The 15704-nt window shown below is 37.6% G+C and overlaps 2 protein-coding genes across 7 annotated transcripts in view; one reads left to right on the top strand and one right to left on the bottom strand.

The window, feature by feature from the left end:
* The window catches only part of LOC122083948 (probable sodium/metabolite cotransporter BASS2, chloroplastic), a 14623-nt gene extending 4491 nt beyond the window's left edge, over positions 1 to 10132 (top strand). The window contains exons 3-13 of one of the 5 annotated variants that reach the window (XM_042651899.1): positions 103 to 258; positions 344 to 465; positions 559 to 720; positions 2525 to 2585; positions 2819 to 5846; positions 7180 to 7371; positions 7478 to 7586; positions 7733 to 7865; positions 9433 to 9490; positions 9674 to 9755; positions 9862 to 10132. In XM_042651899.1, coding sequence (XP_042507833.1) covers positions 103 to 258; positions 344 to 465; positions 559 to 720; positions 2525 to 2585; positions 2819 to 2998 — 681 coding nt within the window. In that variant the 3' untranslated portion in view covers positions 2999 to 5846; positions 7180 to 7371; positions 7478 to 7586; ... (2 more) ...; positions 9674 to 9755; positions 9862 to 10132. Of the gene's footprint in view, positions 1 to 102; positions 259 to 343; positions 466 to 558; positions 721 to 2524; positions 2586 to 2818; positions 5847 to 7179; positions 7372 to 7477; positions 7587 to 7732; positions 7866 to 9432; positions 9491 to 9567; positions 9756 to 9861 lie in introns of all 5 variants that reach the window. The other 4 variants (XM_042651898.1, XM_042651896.1, XM_042651895.1 and 1 more) reach the window with 4 other exon arrangements.
* A 133-nt stretch (positions 10133 to 10265) lies between these two features.
* On the bottom strand, positions 10266 to 13713 carry LOC122083949. Of its 2 annotated transcripts, none has more exons than XM_042651901.1 (2): positions 13506 to 13713; positions 10266 to 10819 (listed from the first exon to the last, which is right to left on the bottom strand). In XM_042651901.1, the coding sequence occupies exon 2, from the start codon at positions 10776 to 10778 to the stop codon at positions 10476 to 10478; it is 303 nt and encodes a 100-aa protein (XP_042507835.1). In that variant the 5' UTR covers positions 10779 to 10819; positions 13506 to 13713; the 3' UTR covers positions 10266 to 10475. The 2 variants fall into 2 exon arrangements, with proteins under 2 accessions (XP_042507835.1, XP_042507836.1); XM_042651902.1 differs by lacking the exon at positions 13506 to 13713 and adding an exon at positions 12283 to 13499.
* Between the last annotated feature and the right edge of the window lie 1991 nt (positions 13714 to 15704).

The raw sequence follows: 15704 nt of genomic DNA, 5'->3' as shown, positions 1-15704 counted from the left end.
GTAAGCTCTTCTATATATATATATATATATATATATACACACACACACACACACATATATATATATATATTGCTTATCTTATTCTATGAAGTAGTGCCACAGGTAACTTTAATTGCTCAAGGGGATGTGCCACTGTCCATTGTAATGACGGTATGTTCCACTCTTGGAGCAGTAGTTCTCACTCCTCTCTTGACCAAGATTCTAGCAGGGACTTATGTTCCTGTTGATGCCATCAAGCTATCCCTCAGCACCCTGCAGGTGAATTGAAATTTTCTTTTGGGAATTTATCAATTCGTTCATTTTATTTTCCAGTTCTTTTTTTTAATTGCCCCTACTTCCCCAGGTTGTTGTTGCTCCGATTCTGCTGGGTTCTTATATGCAGAGCTCATTTCCAGCTTTTGTAAACATTTTTACACCTTTTGCACCCCTCCTTGCTGTTTTAGCTTCATCGTTACTTGCTTGCAGGTCTGAGTTGATAACATTTTTATTTTCCAGTCATGATTCATATTATATTAGGATTAATTTTTCTTTTTTTTTGTGGGGAGTGGTCATTCTCAGTGTATTTTCAGAAAATGTTGTTCACCTCAAATCAGCAGTACTGAATGCATCTTGGTCCTCTGATCTGTCACCACTGCTTCACCTCAAAGAATTATTATCTGGAGAGTTGGGGGTTGTAATATTGTCTGTGCTGCTATTGCATTTTGGAGGTTTCTTTGTGGGGTATGACCTACCTTTTTCTTTCCATGAATTTAACTGTTAATACTTGCTTTCTGATTTACATATGGATGATTGCATAACTGTTTCTGTTTGGTGGATGACGCTCATGGCGTGGGAGAGAATTCATCAAAAGTAATACTAGAACTCTTGATTTTGCATAAATGATGACTATGAATTTAGTTAGAAGAGCTAAGACTTTATCTAGAATGGAAAAACATAATTTATGTCAGATGTGCATGAATGTTGACACTACAGTCCCCGTTGTCTGCTATGAAGCTCATTCCTTGCTTGCTTGTTATAGCATGCTAGCTCTCATTAGAGTTTCTTGGTTGAGGAAGGCTCCCACCAGACCTATTCACTTAGTATTTCAGAAGGAGAAGGATGAGCACTATCAGCCTGTAACCCTAGTTTTCCCCCTTTTCTTGACTTTGGCCCTCATCTATAATCCTTTCTCCATCTGTTGAAAAAGTATTTTGTGTAGGATCACTCCAGCAAGCCAAAAGCCGGAGGCAGACAAACTTTGAGACACAAAATAGATACCTTCATGGCATTGCCAACCTTGTTCAAAGATTCTGTGCACTGTTTTTTTTTTTGGATAGGTTGGGAGGGAAGTAGGTAACAGCCAGGAGACTCGAACTTGAGACCACCTGGTGAGCATGGGATTTTTGCACATCATAGCTCACCAACTGCGTTGGACAGTTGTTATTCTGTGCACTGTTGGTGCTCAATTGTGCAACTTGTAGCTGCTGGAAGTTTCACATACATTGGCAATAGGAGAAGGGGAGTGATTCAGGCACACTCACCTTGTACAATTGCATTTTATTAATTTTGAGCTCTGCTCAAATCACTACCCTATCGAAAAGTGTAAATCATTGGAAGAGCATACAGAAGAAGATGAACAAAATGTTGAATGAAAAGAACCCTGTTGATAATTTAGGAAGAGTACCATCGTAACTTAGCCTAGTGAAGGTAGTTATTTGGATAATCAAATTGGGTCATAGCTTGAATCTGAGCATGTGTTTTTAAACTTCTCTTCATTAACATGTATCTTTTTCTGTCTTTGTTGGGCTTCCCATACTCGTTTGGGAGCTTCAACCTGCCTAGAGTGCTCTTTCTTACCAGAGTGGTCAATTTGTTGCACATAACCAAACAGTATCAGTTGATATTATGGTTGAGGAATGCTATTTCTAATCCCCTGTAGCTTTCATCAACAGTACAATAGATGGCTTCTCCAAATTACCATTGAAGGCCACCTCTCAAACAGAAAATGAGAACTGTGGTGTCTTTTTTCCTCATCTTGTGGATCCTGTATAATTGACACTTATGAGTTCGGGCTTCCATGATGTGGGAACTTTATCATCATCTCCCCACTCTTTGGCTTTGATGCGCTTAACTTTTGGATTGCATCTTGATAAACCAGGTTTATGCTTAACAAAGAGAATGGAAACTGTAGTTTCTTCATTCCTTTTCTCCTGGATCTGGTGTATTTGAAACTTCTGATTTCCCTGTTCTGGGAATTTTATTGTCTATATTCTCAGTCTGTGGCTCCGTTGTGCATAACTTCTGCATTACATTTGATAAATCTGGTGTATGCTCAAGAAAGAATATATTGTCAACTTAAAAGTGCACGCATGGCAATGAGAAGTACTAATGGTTTGATATGATTTGAATATAATCTGAAGAGAATTTGCAACCTGTCTTTCCTATTATGTTTTAAATTTTAGGCTATTGGTTAATTGCTAGGTTCATAATAGAAAGTTTTAATAATAATTTTATTGAAAAATTTAACTATTATCTCATGCTCCAGGTATATTTCAGCAGCTACCTGTGGGTTTAGAGAATCACAACGACGGGCAATTTCAATTGAGGTGTGTTCAGCTAACATTAAGCTGGCCTGGCTTATAATGTCTCTTTTAATATAGATCATGGCAATTTCCATTTGAGTTCTTGAAACACAGTGAAAAAGCATAAGATATTATTTATAGTTCTTAGTTTTCTAGAAACCATTGGCATTCTTCGGGGTTGTTCCCAAGTGTGAACAATGAACTATATATAGGTGATGTTCATTTAGTGATTTTTCTTGTTTCACACTCTTGCACAGGTTGGCATGCAAAATTCATCATTGGGTGTTGTCCTTGCCACCTCTCATTTCACCTCTCCAATGGTTGCCTTGCCCGCTGCCATGTCAGCCGTGATAATGAACGTGATGGGTAGCAGTCTGGGATTAATTTGGAAATGTATCGAACCTTCTGACTCCAAAACGGCACCTAAAGGTGATTAGGTATGAGGGATGGTTCCCGGATGTCCTTGCTTAAATTCACCATCTTCATTAAGCCTCATCTTGGCATTTTTTTTTCTACTTCTCTGTAATTGTTTTCTTATTGGTTCTATAATTATTGAATATTTGATGGATGTGTGAAGGAGGAAATAGTAAGTTTGAGTCGAGACAAGAAACAATTTTCTCTGTCCATCATTAAGGCTGCTCTGCAACATTAAGTAGCTTTGTCAATCTCCCAATCTACCCACTGGACATGAACTAATAATAGGGTTTTGTCAAGAGTAATTCATGGTAAAAAAAATTTGACATGACATGACACAATATGATTAATAAAGAGTTTGTGTTACCTACTCTACCTGCTGGCCCCATCCTTGGTTCTCTCTCTCTCTCTCTCTATACCCATGGAATATTTCTCACTCTCAATCCTCTTTGAGGTACCATTCATCACAACAACCATAAATCTTCCTTCCAGATGATTATGAAGTGATTGTGTTATAGCCCATGAGTAAGCAAAGGGCATTGAAGGAGATCAGAAGATTCTATACAGGAGTGAGGAGGTGGAGATATCAGGTGTGGTATGCCAATTTTCCTATATATTTTGATTCACTTAATGTCTAGTTCTTTTTCTTACTTTGTCAAGAGATTCCATTTATGTAAGCCAAACATAGTATTATATGGCATGGTGGAGAGGTAACATGCATAGTTTTAGTTCATGGTATCAGATTGGGTATTGGCCATTTGAAATCAACACGGCTATCAATCGTATCAGATGTTTTTTTCCCTCAAAGATGCTGATATCAAAATGATATCTCGGTTGGATATCAGTATTGGCACACTCCGATACCAATACCTAAGACTAAGGTCACATGAGTTTCTTCTTCAATTTCCTCAAGAAGTAGAGTGGGGTTGATGATTTAAGTTGTACTGATATGTTTATCTTCAATTGGGAAGGCAGGAGCATCATCTGCACTGCCTATTTGCTCGGGTTCTTTGAGGAAGTTGGTGTTATGGGATGGATGCTGCATGACTCTTAAGGCCATATTTGTTTGGCTAGAAAAAAGAAACAAAGAACAAGTTATCAAGAACAGAACAGAAAAGAAATAAGGTTCTTGAAAAAAAAAAGAAAAGAATAAATTATCAACGTCTGGGTTAATCTCCAACAGAATGGAATTTACCAATACTCAGCTCCCTGTTTAGTCCACCAGTTGTGTCTAAAATCTACTCAATCCATCTCTCAAGTCTAGCTCATGAGATGCCCTCTAGGTGGGTGGGTGCTTAGCTATGTTGTGAGATAAATCATGTGCTGAAATTTTATAGACAGGTAGAACTCAAGGTTCGTAAGGATTTGCATCTATTAGTATATATTTGGTGATCAGTCCGCCAGTTTCTTTGATCACATTCGGTGTTCCTTTTCTATTTTTTTTTCCAATAGTTTTACGTATTCAGAAAAGTTGTTGGCCCACGAATGTGTTCTGATCCTTATGATGATGCCAGAAGTAGTTCCGAAATTCAAGCCTATCAAGAGGGTGCACGAGACTAAGAGGAGTGCATAGACATACAAGAAAACAGATGGGATGGTAAATAATTGAATTTAAGTTTTAAAATTTGATGTGATTTATTAAGATCATTTCACTTAGGACCAAGTTTTCCTAAACCCACGGTGAATGGGAATTCAATAACCATATGGTTTTAGATGGCTGCGAGAGGGTATCATGAGGATATTTCAGGAGAAATACTAAAACTTTATAGGGGTTTATGAAACCTAGGATGATGTGGTGAACCTTCCAGTGGGTGAAGAAATTTTTTTCCATTCAATATATATATATATATATATATATATATACATGATAGTTAGAATTTTTACATCATTTGTCACATGGCAGAGTTGCACCCATTCTTGCTATACACAAATTTTTCATCAAAGTTTTAAAATGTGAAAACTTGGTATGACAGAGGAAGAAAAGAAGAATTTACTACTTCCAAGGTCAAATGGAGGATATTTTTATTTGAGAAAATCTCTTTCACTCGGTGAAGAACTTCTATAATAATTTTTACATCACATCTCATATACAATATAATTCTTTATATTCGTAACAAAACAAAATTCAAAATAATAATGAGAAAAAAAAATTATAAAAAACAACACGATTGTTGTGTCAAGACACATGGAAGTGTGAAATGATCACCCTATCTCGCATAAAGTTAAAAATTTTATTGTTGTTGATACTCCTATGTACATTCATATTAATCCTTACGTTGACGCAGAAGTCATGCCACCTTTTAAAGAATCCTCTCGTAAATAATAAATACTTAACTTATCCACCAGGCCACTTCTCATGCACATATGCCACACAAGCCATGCATTTCATGTGTATGTAACAAATTCCTCACTTTAGGTCTTGTCTCTCTCTTTCTCCTCCCATGACTTTGATCACGCACAGACCAACTTAGTAGAGTTTTATACTTTCACATCATCATCAGCCTTGAAGAGTTGTGAGTCTTGTGACACATCATGTGAGGTATCGAGTTTGATGAAAGAGAATACTGGACAACCACAGTCCACAGGTACCTCGTGCATGAAGTAAATGAATAGACACATCTCTTCATGGAGAGATGGGCCCACCACACCCCACTTAATGGTTTGGTTTTTCTCCTCCTCCAGCAGACACGAGGTTTGCATGAAGGTCCAAGTGGAAAAGCCATCATGTGCACGTGCCTATACAGTTCTTCCTCTTCACCACTTGTCCATTCTCTCTCTCTCTCTAAACCCGTCTCTGTGTCTTTGGGTGCTTCCCTCCTCTCCTTCTTAGCCCTGGCCAGGGGTGGTGATTCGCTTGCTTCTTGCTTCCAAGTAAGTCCTCTCTCTCTCTCTCTCTCTAAACCCCGTTTCTGTGTGTGAGAGATTCAGTCTCTCCCCCTTAGTCCTGGCCATGGTTGACGATTGCATTGTTTTCTTCTTCCAAGTATCTCTCTCTCTCTCTCTCTCTCTCTCACACACACACACACACAACTAGTTTTTGAATGTCGATCCATCTTAAATTTGTCTCAGGGAATCTATTAGTTCCTTAGTTCATGAGATTAGCCCATGCATGGTAGAGTAATACAGTTCAACAAGAAACAAGTTTAGTCTCTTTATAACTCTTCTATTTAAGAGAGTAATATTCTATGTACTGCTATCCATGTTCTATTATTTATTTGGGGAAGTGCAATTCCTGCGCGTGTATGAGGGCAATGAGAAAACATCCTAAGAGATGTCATTTTTAGTTCATGTGGTCGATCATTTTGCCACCATATGTCTGCGCAGAAGATAGAATCCCTCATAGAAACCTTTATTCCATTTTTCTAATGATTCCCCTCTCAGTCTAATTCCATTCAAAACATTAAAATTAAAAAAGGGAAAGTGAAATTAAAAGATGAAAGTCAAATATAAAAAGTGAGTGTTTTCTATGGGTAGCGTATACTTTGCCAGCACTCTCGTATGTCTAATTCTCTTTTTCGGACAGATATGTCATCTCGGGGAAAAGAGAGATAGAGACACGGGGAAAAGAGAGATAGAGACACATGGAGGTGCTAGCCTATGCTTCCCCACCGGAACCCTCCAAGAAGATTCAATTGTTTATTGTAGAGATTGTTGCATGACACCTCTATAGTATACTTTTTTTTTTATTGCACCTTGTTTTATTTTAAAAGTTTTTTAAGTCAAAGTTAAACGAGGGCTTTCAATTTTATTTTATTTTTTGAATATTTTGAAAATGACTTATTATCATGTCATTTTTAAGAGTTGTGACATAGACATATTTAACCCAAGGGGTAGCCGAGTTGGCAAGGGACTTTCTTCCTTAGGAAGCGTGTGGTTGTGAGTTCGACTCCTCTTACCTCCTTCGGGCCACTCACACAGAGTGTTTAGTGTTCTTCATTGCTTTCCGTGAAAGTTGTGCGAATAGTTGGATACCCGTCGTTAGCAGGGAAAAAAAAACAAAAAAAAAAAAAGACATTTTACTTGTCATTGAAATGAAAAGTGTCTTAAACTAAGAGGGAAAATCAGGAAGCAAATTATTCGACACATTAATTAGGAGTATCAATAAGAAAATCTTTCAAGCCAATCTCTTTTCTAATACTGTTAGCTGAACCCTGTGCAATTCATGTGTGAACATCCCACATATGTTGGTTGATATCTATTATAGGAACATGCCTCAGAGCACTTGCTTGTTTAGAGAATATCTCATCGACGAAGATCAACATAATATGGCAAGAACAAATGCACAAGGATCTGAAACTATCAACAGGATTCCACTTTGCTCTTTATTACCACCTGAAGTCAGTGTTACTTCCCATTACCAACCATTATTGGAGCAAGGGTCATTCCCAGCAGATAGGTTAACATTTCTTATAGATCTCTTTACTTGTTTTGACTATTTATTGATGTTTGTAATCTCATACAAAAATCTAATTATATATCTATATCGGTTTTTATCTATGCAGTCCAAGTGGAATGGCACCTGCATCCTCTAATTATAGTTCCTCAAAGGCACAACTCACCATTTTCTATGCAGGAATGGTTTATGTGTATGACAATGTTCCTGCTGATAAGGTATTGAAGTTTCATCTTCCATTTTCACTATTAGAGTAGAGTTCTTTGTGTAACTGTTGTTGGTTTGGGTCTCATTTCATCTATGTTGCTTAAAACTATCATTTCTGATACTACTTAGCTAGGAAGCTGATAGGGTTACATGGCAGGCCCAAGAAATTATGCTTCTCGCCGGAGAAAGCTCTTTGTCGAATTCAGTTACCATGGAGACACCTGCTCTGCAAGTAACAACACCATCTGATCCTGATTCCAGTTTATTATCCATTTGCAAGCTTCAAGGAGGTGATGTTTCTTGTTCAATTTTATCTTACATAACACATAGAATGCATGACTGAACTACATAAATCTAACAACTTCACTCCCCCCACCCCCAACCCCCTAAGAAAGGGAAAAAAACACATAAAGGCTACTCCCCAAATTTATATAAAAATAAATAACAAGAAGGCTAAAGTTTCTGTTTGAAAAGACTAGAGTATATATATCTCCAATTTGACGCCGAGTTCTGCTGCATGGAAAGGCAATGTGGCAATTTCAACCATATGGTTAATTAGACGATGATCATTTTTATCATAGAAAAGTTACAATTTCACTGGATTTTTAAAGCTTTATTTTCTCACTTTGCCAACCCGTGTCTTGGAACATGTGAACAGGGTACCTTGAGAGTAGGTATCCATAAAATTTCAGCTCTAGAGATATTTGCTAATAGTCTAGGGATACTCGCCGGACAAGAAAGAGAACTCCCTAAAATAAATACACAATAAGTAATGTTGCAACCTGCAGATACACTTTGATTTTTTTAATTTTTTTTTGGTAGGGAAAAAGGCATTTTATTACTTTCTTGTGCTTTAAATCAAGACTGGTTCATTCAGATTCACCTGAAAATTAAATTGAGGAGCAATTTGGGGCTAGCCCGTGAGATATTAGAGTTGAAGTTTGAAGTAGACTGAAAAAATTCATCAATTGCATAACCTAGCCTGGGTTGAGTTCCAACCTACTTGCAAAAAGGAGAGTCTAACCAGTTGTACAAAACTAAGCTGACCATTATAAGTTTGGAAATACTGCTATTTGACTAGTTAATCTAAAATAGAAGTGTTGTGCATGGCATGGATATATGTGGGGAAAGAGGATATGACTGAAAAAATCATTAGGAATCAAGCTGAAAAATTAATGTGGGCTATGGTCCTGAAATAATAACAGCACCTACTTTTGAAAACAGAGAAGAATACCCTGGGGGGTTTAGAAGCACACAAATAATGAATGTAATTTTGAAGTCCCAACTTTGATGTATAAACCCTAAACAGAATTAGAGTATGTGTTACAGATGCTAGGGTTTATCACTCAAGTGAAAAAAGTTTTAGTGATTTGAGTTTCAAATTTTAGCAGATGAATTACACATTTGAAAGTGGATACTTATGGCCATATTGCATGGAAGACTGCTTTTAGTTGTTCATTTATTTATTTTAGAGCAAAGAAGACTGTTGGTTAGATTCTGGTTCAAAGCACAAAATGTAACTAGTTCCAAACAAAAGCCTAAAATTAATCCAAACCCAACTGTGAAAAAAGCACCAAGGCTAGGATCTGGGTCTGCTGGTCAGATTTCAAACACCCAAATTTCTCCATTATAAATTCTGATTCAAAGCACCAAATGGCAAATATGGTTCTAATCCATATTAGATCAAGAGGAAATCACTTGTGATGAAGTTAGCTTAGATTCTTAATGAATATTAAATCCAGATCTTATATATTATACTTTTTCTTTAGCAACAGAAAAGATCATCATGAACATGTACTAATTGTTGCATATGCTTTTACGAAAAAATAAAATAAAATTTGTTGCATATGCAAGCAGGCATTCAAATTGCAAGACAGCATTCTCTTAAGCGGTTCCTTGAGAAACGTCGGGAAAGGTACGTTCAAGCCTCCACAATAATATTGTAACTAATTTGAATAAATTATGCTAATTAAGCAAAGGAGGCTTTTACAGAATTACTTGGATTTATAGCACCCCAACACTCCAGTAAGGCTGAAACATGCTAACAACAGAAAAAGATCTATGCAGCATTACCTGTAATTGTAGTGGTTGCTTCTAGATATGGTTTCTATCGGTTGTGGCTGCATCCAAGAGGAGAAGGGGGGAGGGTGGGTTAATACTTAATACCCACAAAACTCTATGTAGGTTTTTCTATATAGTAAAGTGAACTCTGTTGGCTGCATCCTGAATTGATTTACTACAATAATAGATTATCTTGAAAGTAATTCTCTTTGGCTTGCTTTGTAGGTTCATAAACAAGTCTACTTGTGGCTCTCCCGTTATAAAGCAAGAGAATGGCAACCCAACATCCAATGATTGCATGGTCAACAATGAAACCTTTTCTCCAGCAACTTTCCTTCATATTTAGAATGCCTTTTCTCCCTGTTTCATCCCATATTTTGGTTTATTTGATTGTTTCTCTGCTTTTGGCTGGTTCAAGGGATTTATGTTTCAGTATTACTATTACATAACTAACTACCCCTAAATGGTTTGATCACCACTTGATTAGATCAGAAAATCTTCTTTAAACCTCCTTTAAACAAGTCGAACAAAAAGCCCACACAACAAGAAGCACTTTCCATATCACCCAACGATAGAATCTGTTTGGATAAATGGACTAATGGCATGGAACATAAAAATCAACTGAGAAATTGGTCTGGAAACATATTTTTGCAAATTTTAGAGAGAAAGAGAGGTATAACACAAGCTACTCCAGTCATCAATACCTGTACAGTTCTTACCCAGGAAATAATACTCTGCCCATGCATCGCACAAGTTCTGATCAGGGTACACAAATGAGATATATATGCACAAATGCTGAAATAGTAGTGAGTCCTAATACGCTATTTCATAATGCAAAATTAAACCTCCACTGCTAATTCTTCAAAGTTCCAGTCACTCATAAGGTCCCTCCTGATAGCATGGCGCCGTACTAGCCTGGGGGTTCCTGCGACTCCCTGAGTGTTGGCCAAAATTGGGTATGGGGTTACCTTGGCTGATGTGATCTCGCTACTTGGTGTCTCTGGTCCAAGATATGCTTTCTTGTTCAAACAGTTGATGATTATAGAACAACGGCCCTCATTATCTGAACTTGAAACAGAGTAAATCCTAAAAGATTGGGAAGGACTTTCAACACTTTCACAAACAAGACAAGCTAGACTCATTGTAGATCTTGGAGCACCCCCAAACTTAAAAACTAGCTTTACTGCAATCAAAATGCAAACAGAAAGAAATGAAACATATTATCAGCAAAAACAGTATTGTTTTTTTCTTTTGGGGGTGAGGGGGTTGTGGAGGACAATGGAACAAGGAATAGAACAAAGTAAACCAGCTATCCAAAAAGAATATAACAGTGTGAAACTTGAGGTAGTGAGCTCTGCTTGTCCTGCAAGCAGAACCAGAACAGAACAGTAATGCATATACAAGTCTTGATGAACCGGAAAAAGAAAAGAAACCGTACATGACATGCCGTCACACAAGGGGGAGAGGAAAGAAACATATCTTTTACTAGTATTCTAAGATCCCATATTGGTTGTAGAATTAATTTTAGACATAAGCAGTCAAGCATGCCCTCCAAACAAAAGGGAATTCTTTGCCTGATGGCTTGCTCACCCCAAAATAAGGAGGTTGCAGTGCTTAAAATCTTGACTTTGTGCATGTGCATATGATTGCCCATGTAGAGAAAGACCTTAGGGTAGCTTTTAACTAATTTCTTAGCAACTACCATGCATTTAAATTTTACTGGGTTTGAACCAGTTCTGCATAACCTGGAATGACCCCAATGGTTCAAACTGGACAAATATCATCCGGGCATGCTTTCAGGGTATTCTAGCAGTTAAGCCGAAATGTTCCACAACCAGACAACCACTGGACTCATAGATTTTCAAGAGACATTACAATCGGGTTAGTGCCCAAAAAGATAATTCTTTTTGAATCTTTACCATTAGAAACACTGTAATCTGAAAATAATCTTATTTTCACATTTGTAATCCCAATAATAACCAAAAGTTGGCTTCTAGAAGTAGAGAGGTAGAAGCCCAAGAGCCTTAGCCAAACAAGCACTATTAGTACAAGATCAATAACAATAAGAGGTATGAAGGACCATAGATACTGACATGGAAAAATCATAAAATAGTACGAGTCCCCAAATACAATTGCTGCCTAGACACCCCACCCTTGGCCCATTCATCAGCTAGACCATTCCAGACATCAACTCCACCAAAAACAATGTACCAGTAGAACCAAGGCTTCCAACTTTCCTGATGAGACTTTTCATCCCTTCAACTTTTGCCATGTTATAGTCACATACCAATTGGACCAGAAAACATCAACCCAAAATTACAGTTATGATCTTGAAACACCCCTCCCAATACCTGCAGGTCTTGGATTATGCAATTAGTTGCCATCAATGTTCGACTTAATTACATTTGGGGTTTGGAAGGAAACAAATAATTTTATCTGGGGGAGATGTAGAAGCCTTAATCTTCAGTTGTCTCTCTATATCTGGTTGGCAAGGAAACTACAACAATTATATATCCCTGGGCCAAGAATATGTCCAACACAAAAAAGAAAAGAAAAAAGAAAACCTAAAAACCTAAGCACTCAGCAAGAAATAAAAGAAACACCAAATAACCACAATGCAAAGATATCTGTGGTTGGGCAAGATACCTACGTTCGGAGGAGGCCCACAACCCCATATCCACAAGTGTCCATAAGCGGCTGATTCATTTCTTTTGAATACAAGACATCAATCCTCAACACTCTTCCATCTATCAGTTCTTCAAGCTGGTCTTTCAAACACAGCCAGTTAAGCTGATACAAAAGGAGGTTTGAGATTGGGATTTCAATCAACTCTGTCCCCAAAAGTCCAATTCATATTGATGTTATCACGCATGATTAGCTTCTGACTTTCAGGAAACTGACAAACTTGTAAGTGGAGAAGTGCCAATACAATGGGGGAGCTGTATCAACCATTCACCCACCCTCTCCGTTTAGTAGAATCAACTCAACCAAGGAAACCAAGACTAGCAGAAAATCATGGAAAGTGGAAAACACCATCTGCTACTGCACCATTTATCTTAAAATAAAATTACCTTTGAGAAAAACTACCTAAAAAAAACAATTACCCAGCAACCAACCTCTCAGCAAACCTCATCTAAAATAAATCCAAGAAACCCACAAGCACAAGTAATGACCTCTACCATGTCCACAAGTAATGACCACCACCATGTCCTTCCATTCCAACTGCTAATGATCTAAGCCAATACAAATTTACTTATGGCCGCACCCTGACAGTGAGTGTCGCAAAACACAACTTTTCCTGCAACTTTTCTCTATTACAGATCTTCCACAACCTGCACAATAACTGGTACCCAAATGCATACATCTAATAATCGCCCACCTTGTACGCTCACCAAGATTAAGTTCCAAACCCGTACGTTAATCACATCGTTTCTCAATTAAATAGGACCAAATTCCTCTCCAATTGTCTATGAATCTTCATAAATAAAAAAAGACTATAGAAGAAATAGAGAATTGGGGGAATCTTTTTTTTCTTTCCCAAAACCAAATATTGAAGCTCAAACGCAAGAACTAAACTGCAAGATTCAGGAACCCATCAAATTATTACACTGAACAAATGCAATGTAATGACAGAAAACGAGGAACCAATTTCCCATCATTTAAGCAGATCTCGGGAAGCAGGAGACCTAGTAAATTCACAATCAATTGAACTCACAGTAACTACCAAGAAAAGGGTAGTCCTGTTATAGTTATTGAAGCCGTAGAATCTCATTCTAACAGAAGAACAATAATAGAATCAACAATTTTCTGCAAATAATCGAAGCTCGAAAGATTCGAGGGTTAAGGAAGAGAGAGATCTGAGAACGAACCTCACTGCTCTACAACTGTTTTTGATGTCAGCCGGGAGTCGTTCAGAGAAAGTGATACTGATGAGTGATGATATCACCCATACCTTTCTGATCGGAAATGACTCCGAATGGGTATTGGGTTTGCTGCCTGCCCCTCCATCGGCATGGGCCAATTAGGAATTTAAATGGATCGAATCCAAATGGAATACAGATGGGATGTCATCGGATTCAAATATCTCTTAGTTAGATATGAATGTTAATCGAATTTAGATTTTCCACTACTCACTTTCTTCCTTTACCTGTAATTCAAAATGAATCAGACTCATCTTAGTGCGTGCATGGTACAGCCCTCATACACGCAGCCCAAGATGTTCCCAACCTTTAGATCTGGGCTACACGCTATGTCGCAAGACAGAGGATCTTGATCCATCGGGACCTTTTTCTCCCCAATGGATACAATTTGCTCTCAATTAATCTATCTTAGCTCTTTTTCTTGTTTTCTAGAACCTGTCTAAACTTCAAGAATTATCATAATAATTAATTAATTATAATTTTTGTTATTATAGTTGATTATCTTTACAGATCGGATAATTATTCTCCAGAAAATTTGAATTCGGATTCGAATATCTTTTGATGGATACAGATACCCCCAAATGAATACGTATACGAATCAAATTCAGAATTTCAAATATCCGTTTACATCCCTAGGGCCAATGAGAGTTTATAGATGAGCATCAAGGGGAGGGGCAGGGTAGTCTCAACATCTATGTAGCCATTGAAGTGTTGACCATTTTTATACATGACTGATTGCAAAAAATAGGAAAAAAGAATCATGTCTGCTTGTGTTCTCCATGTCCAAACACATGGTGCTGGTTGTGAAAATATGCCCCTACCCTCGATAGCCCGACCCATGTTTTTGGGCATGGGAGAACGCAAATGAACAGGGTTCTTACACCCCCAAAAATGTTACCATACAAACTTTTGAAGTTTAATGAAATCTTTTTTAGGGAGAGGTTCCCCACACCAAATGTGTGGGGGGAATCTCCCATGCCACAACAATCATAACGTGGAAAATAGGTCCATCAATAGGATTCTCACATGGTAAAAATGTGTGAGAATGTGAGAAAGCATGTGCAAGTTATTAACGTGAAGATTGAAGCTCTTCCACTACTTCTCTTTTTTAAATACAAATAGGTTTCCCATAGGCTTGTCAAATATGAAATATCAGTTGGGGTTGGGTATGTCTTGTATTCTGCAGTGGTCCATATAAATATTGAGTTTGTATTAAGGATTAGGTTTTGGGTCTATTACGCATATTGATGATAGAGTTGTAACTGTGTGGGGATTAGGGATTTTGGGTGCGTTATATATTATTTATATGGGAAAAACCTAAATACAAGCAAAGAGAGGATCACTTTGTGAGGTAGAGATTGATGTAGAAAATTTTCCAAGTTTAGTGAAAAATCTGTAGTTCTCTCGAGTAGATGTAAGGTTTGTGCCAAACCATATTAAATTCTTGTATTGTGGGATTTTTTGTTTGGTTTCTTTCTCGTGGTTGCACGTTCATCCCCAACAATATCTATTATATGAGGATTTGAATGGGGATTAACTGTAAAGTTCCTCCGGTCACATATAAAAATTTGGATTCAGAGATTTTTTTTTATTTATAATTTAACATTCTCGAAGCCCACCAATATGGTGGTAGAATGGTTTGTAGAATTCTTAAAGGGTTTCATTTGTATTGCTAAATTCCTTATGGTTGAATCAGCTTAGGGGTGTCAATGGACTAGGATGGACTGAGTTTTTTGAAATGCCACCCAACTCTAAGGTTTTTTTAATTCAGCTCAAGACCAATCCTATCGCGCTTAGCCCAATAAATACATATTTTTCTTTATATGAAGTTTTATACGTAAAAATATGGATTCAGCAATTAAACATTCGGATACTGCAAAAATACGCGTTATTTACTAACTATGGTCTCAACCCTATCTTCCCACAGTAATGGTGATTAGTCTGGTGAATGTTGAGGAGCGACAAAAGTTGTTGTAGTGCGGGTGATAGGGGTTGTTGCAGGGTGGGTGACAAGGGTTGTTGTAAAGGAAGGTTGCAGCGATGGTCAAAGAGAGCATGGGCGATCGGAACTGGAGGGGTGAAGGGTAAACTTGTAACAAGGAGCACCAATGAGGGGAAGTGGAGAGGGATATGAATAGAGGATGGGGT

The sequence above is a fragment of the Macadamia integrifolia genome, chromosome 7 (assembly GCF_013358625.1).
Source record: "Macadamia integrifolia cultivar HAES 741 chromosome 7, SCU_Mint_v3, whole genome shotgun sequence".
NCBI classification, from domain to species: domain Eukaryota; kingdom Viridiplantae; phylum Streptophyta; class Magnoliopsida; order Proteales; family Proteaceae; genus Macadamia; species Macadamia integrifolia.
Note: the sequence above shows the minus strand (reverse complement) of the source record. Positions and strands in the feature narration are given on the sequence as shown.

Excerpts from the sequence above, each read along its gene's own strand:
- LOC122083949 (XM_042651901.1), bottom strand. The coding sequence starts at position 10,778 with ATGAGTCTAGCTTGTCTTGTTTGTGAAAGTGTTGAAAGTCCTTCCCAA.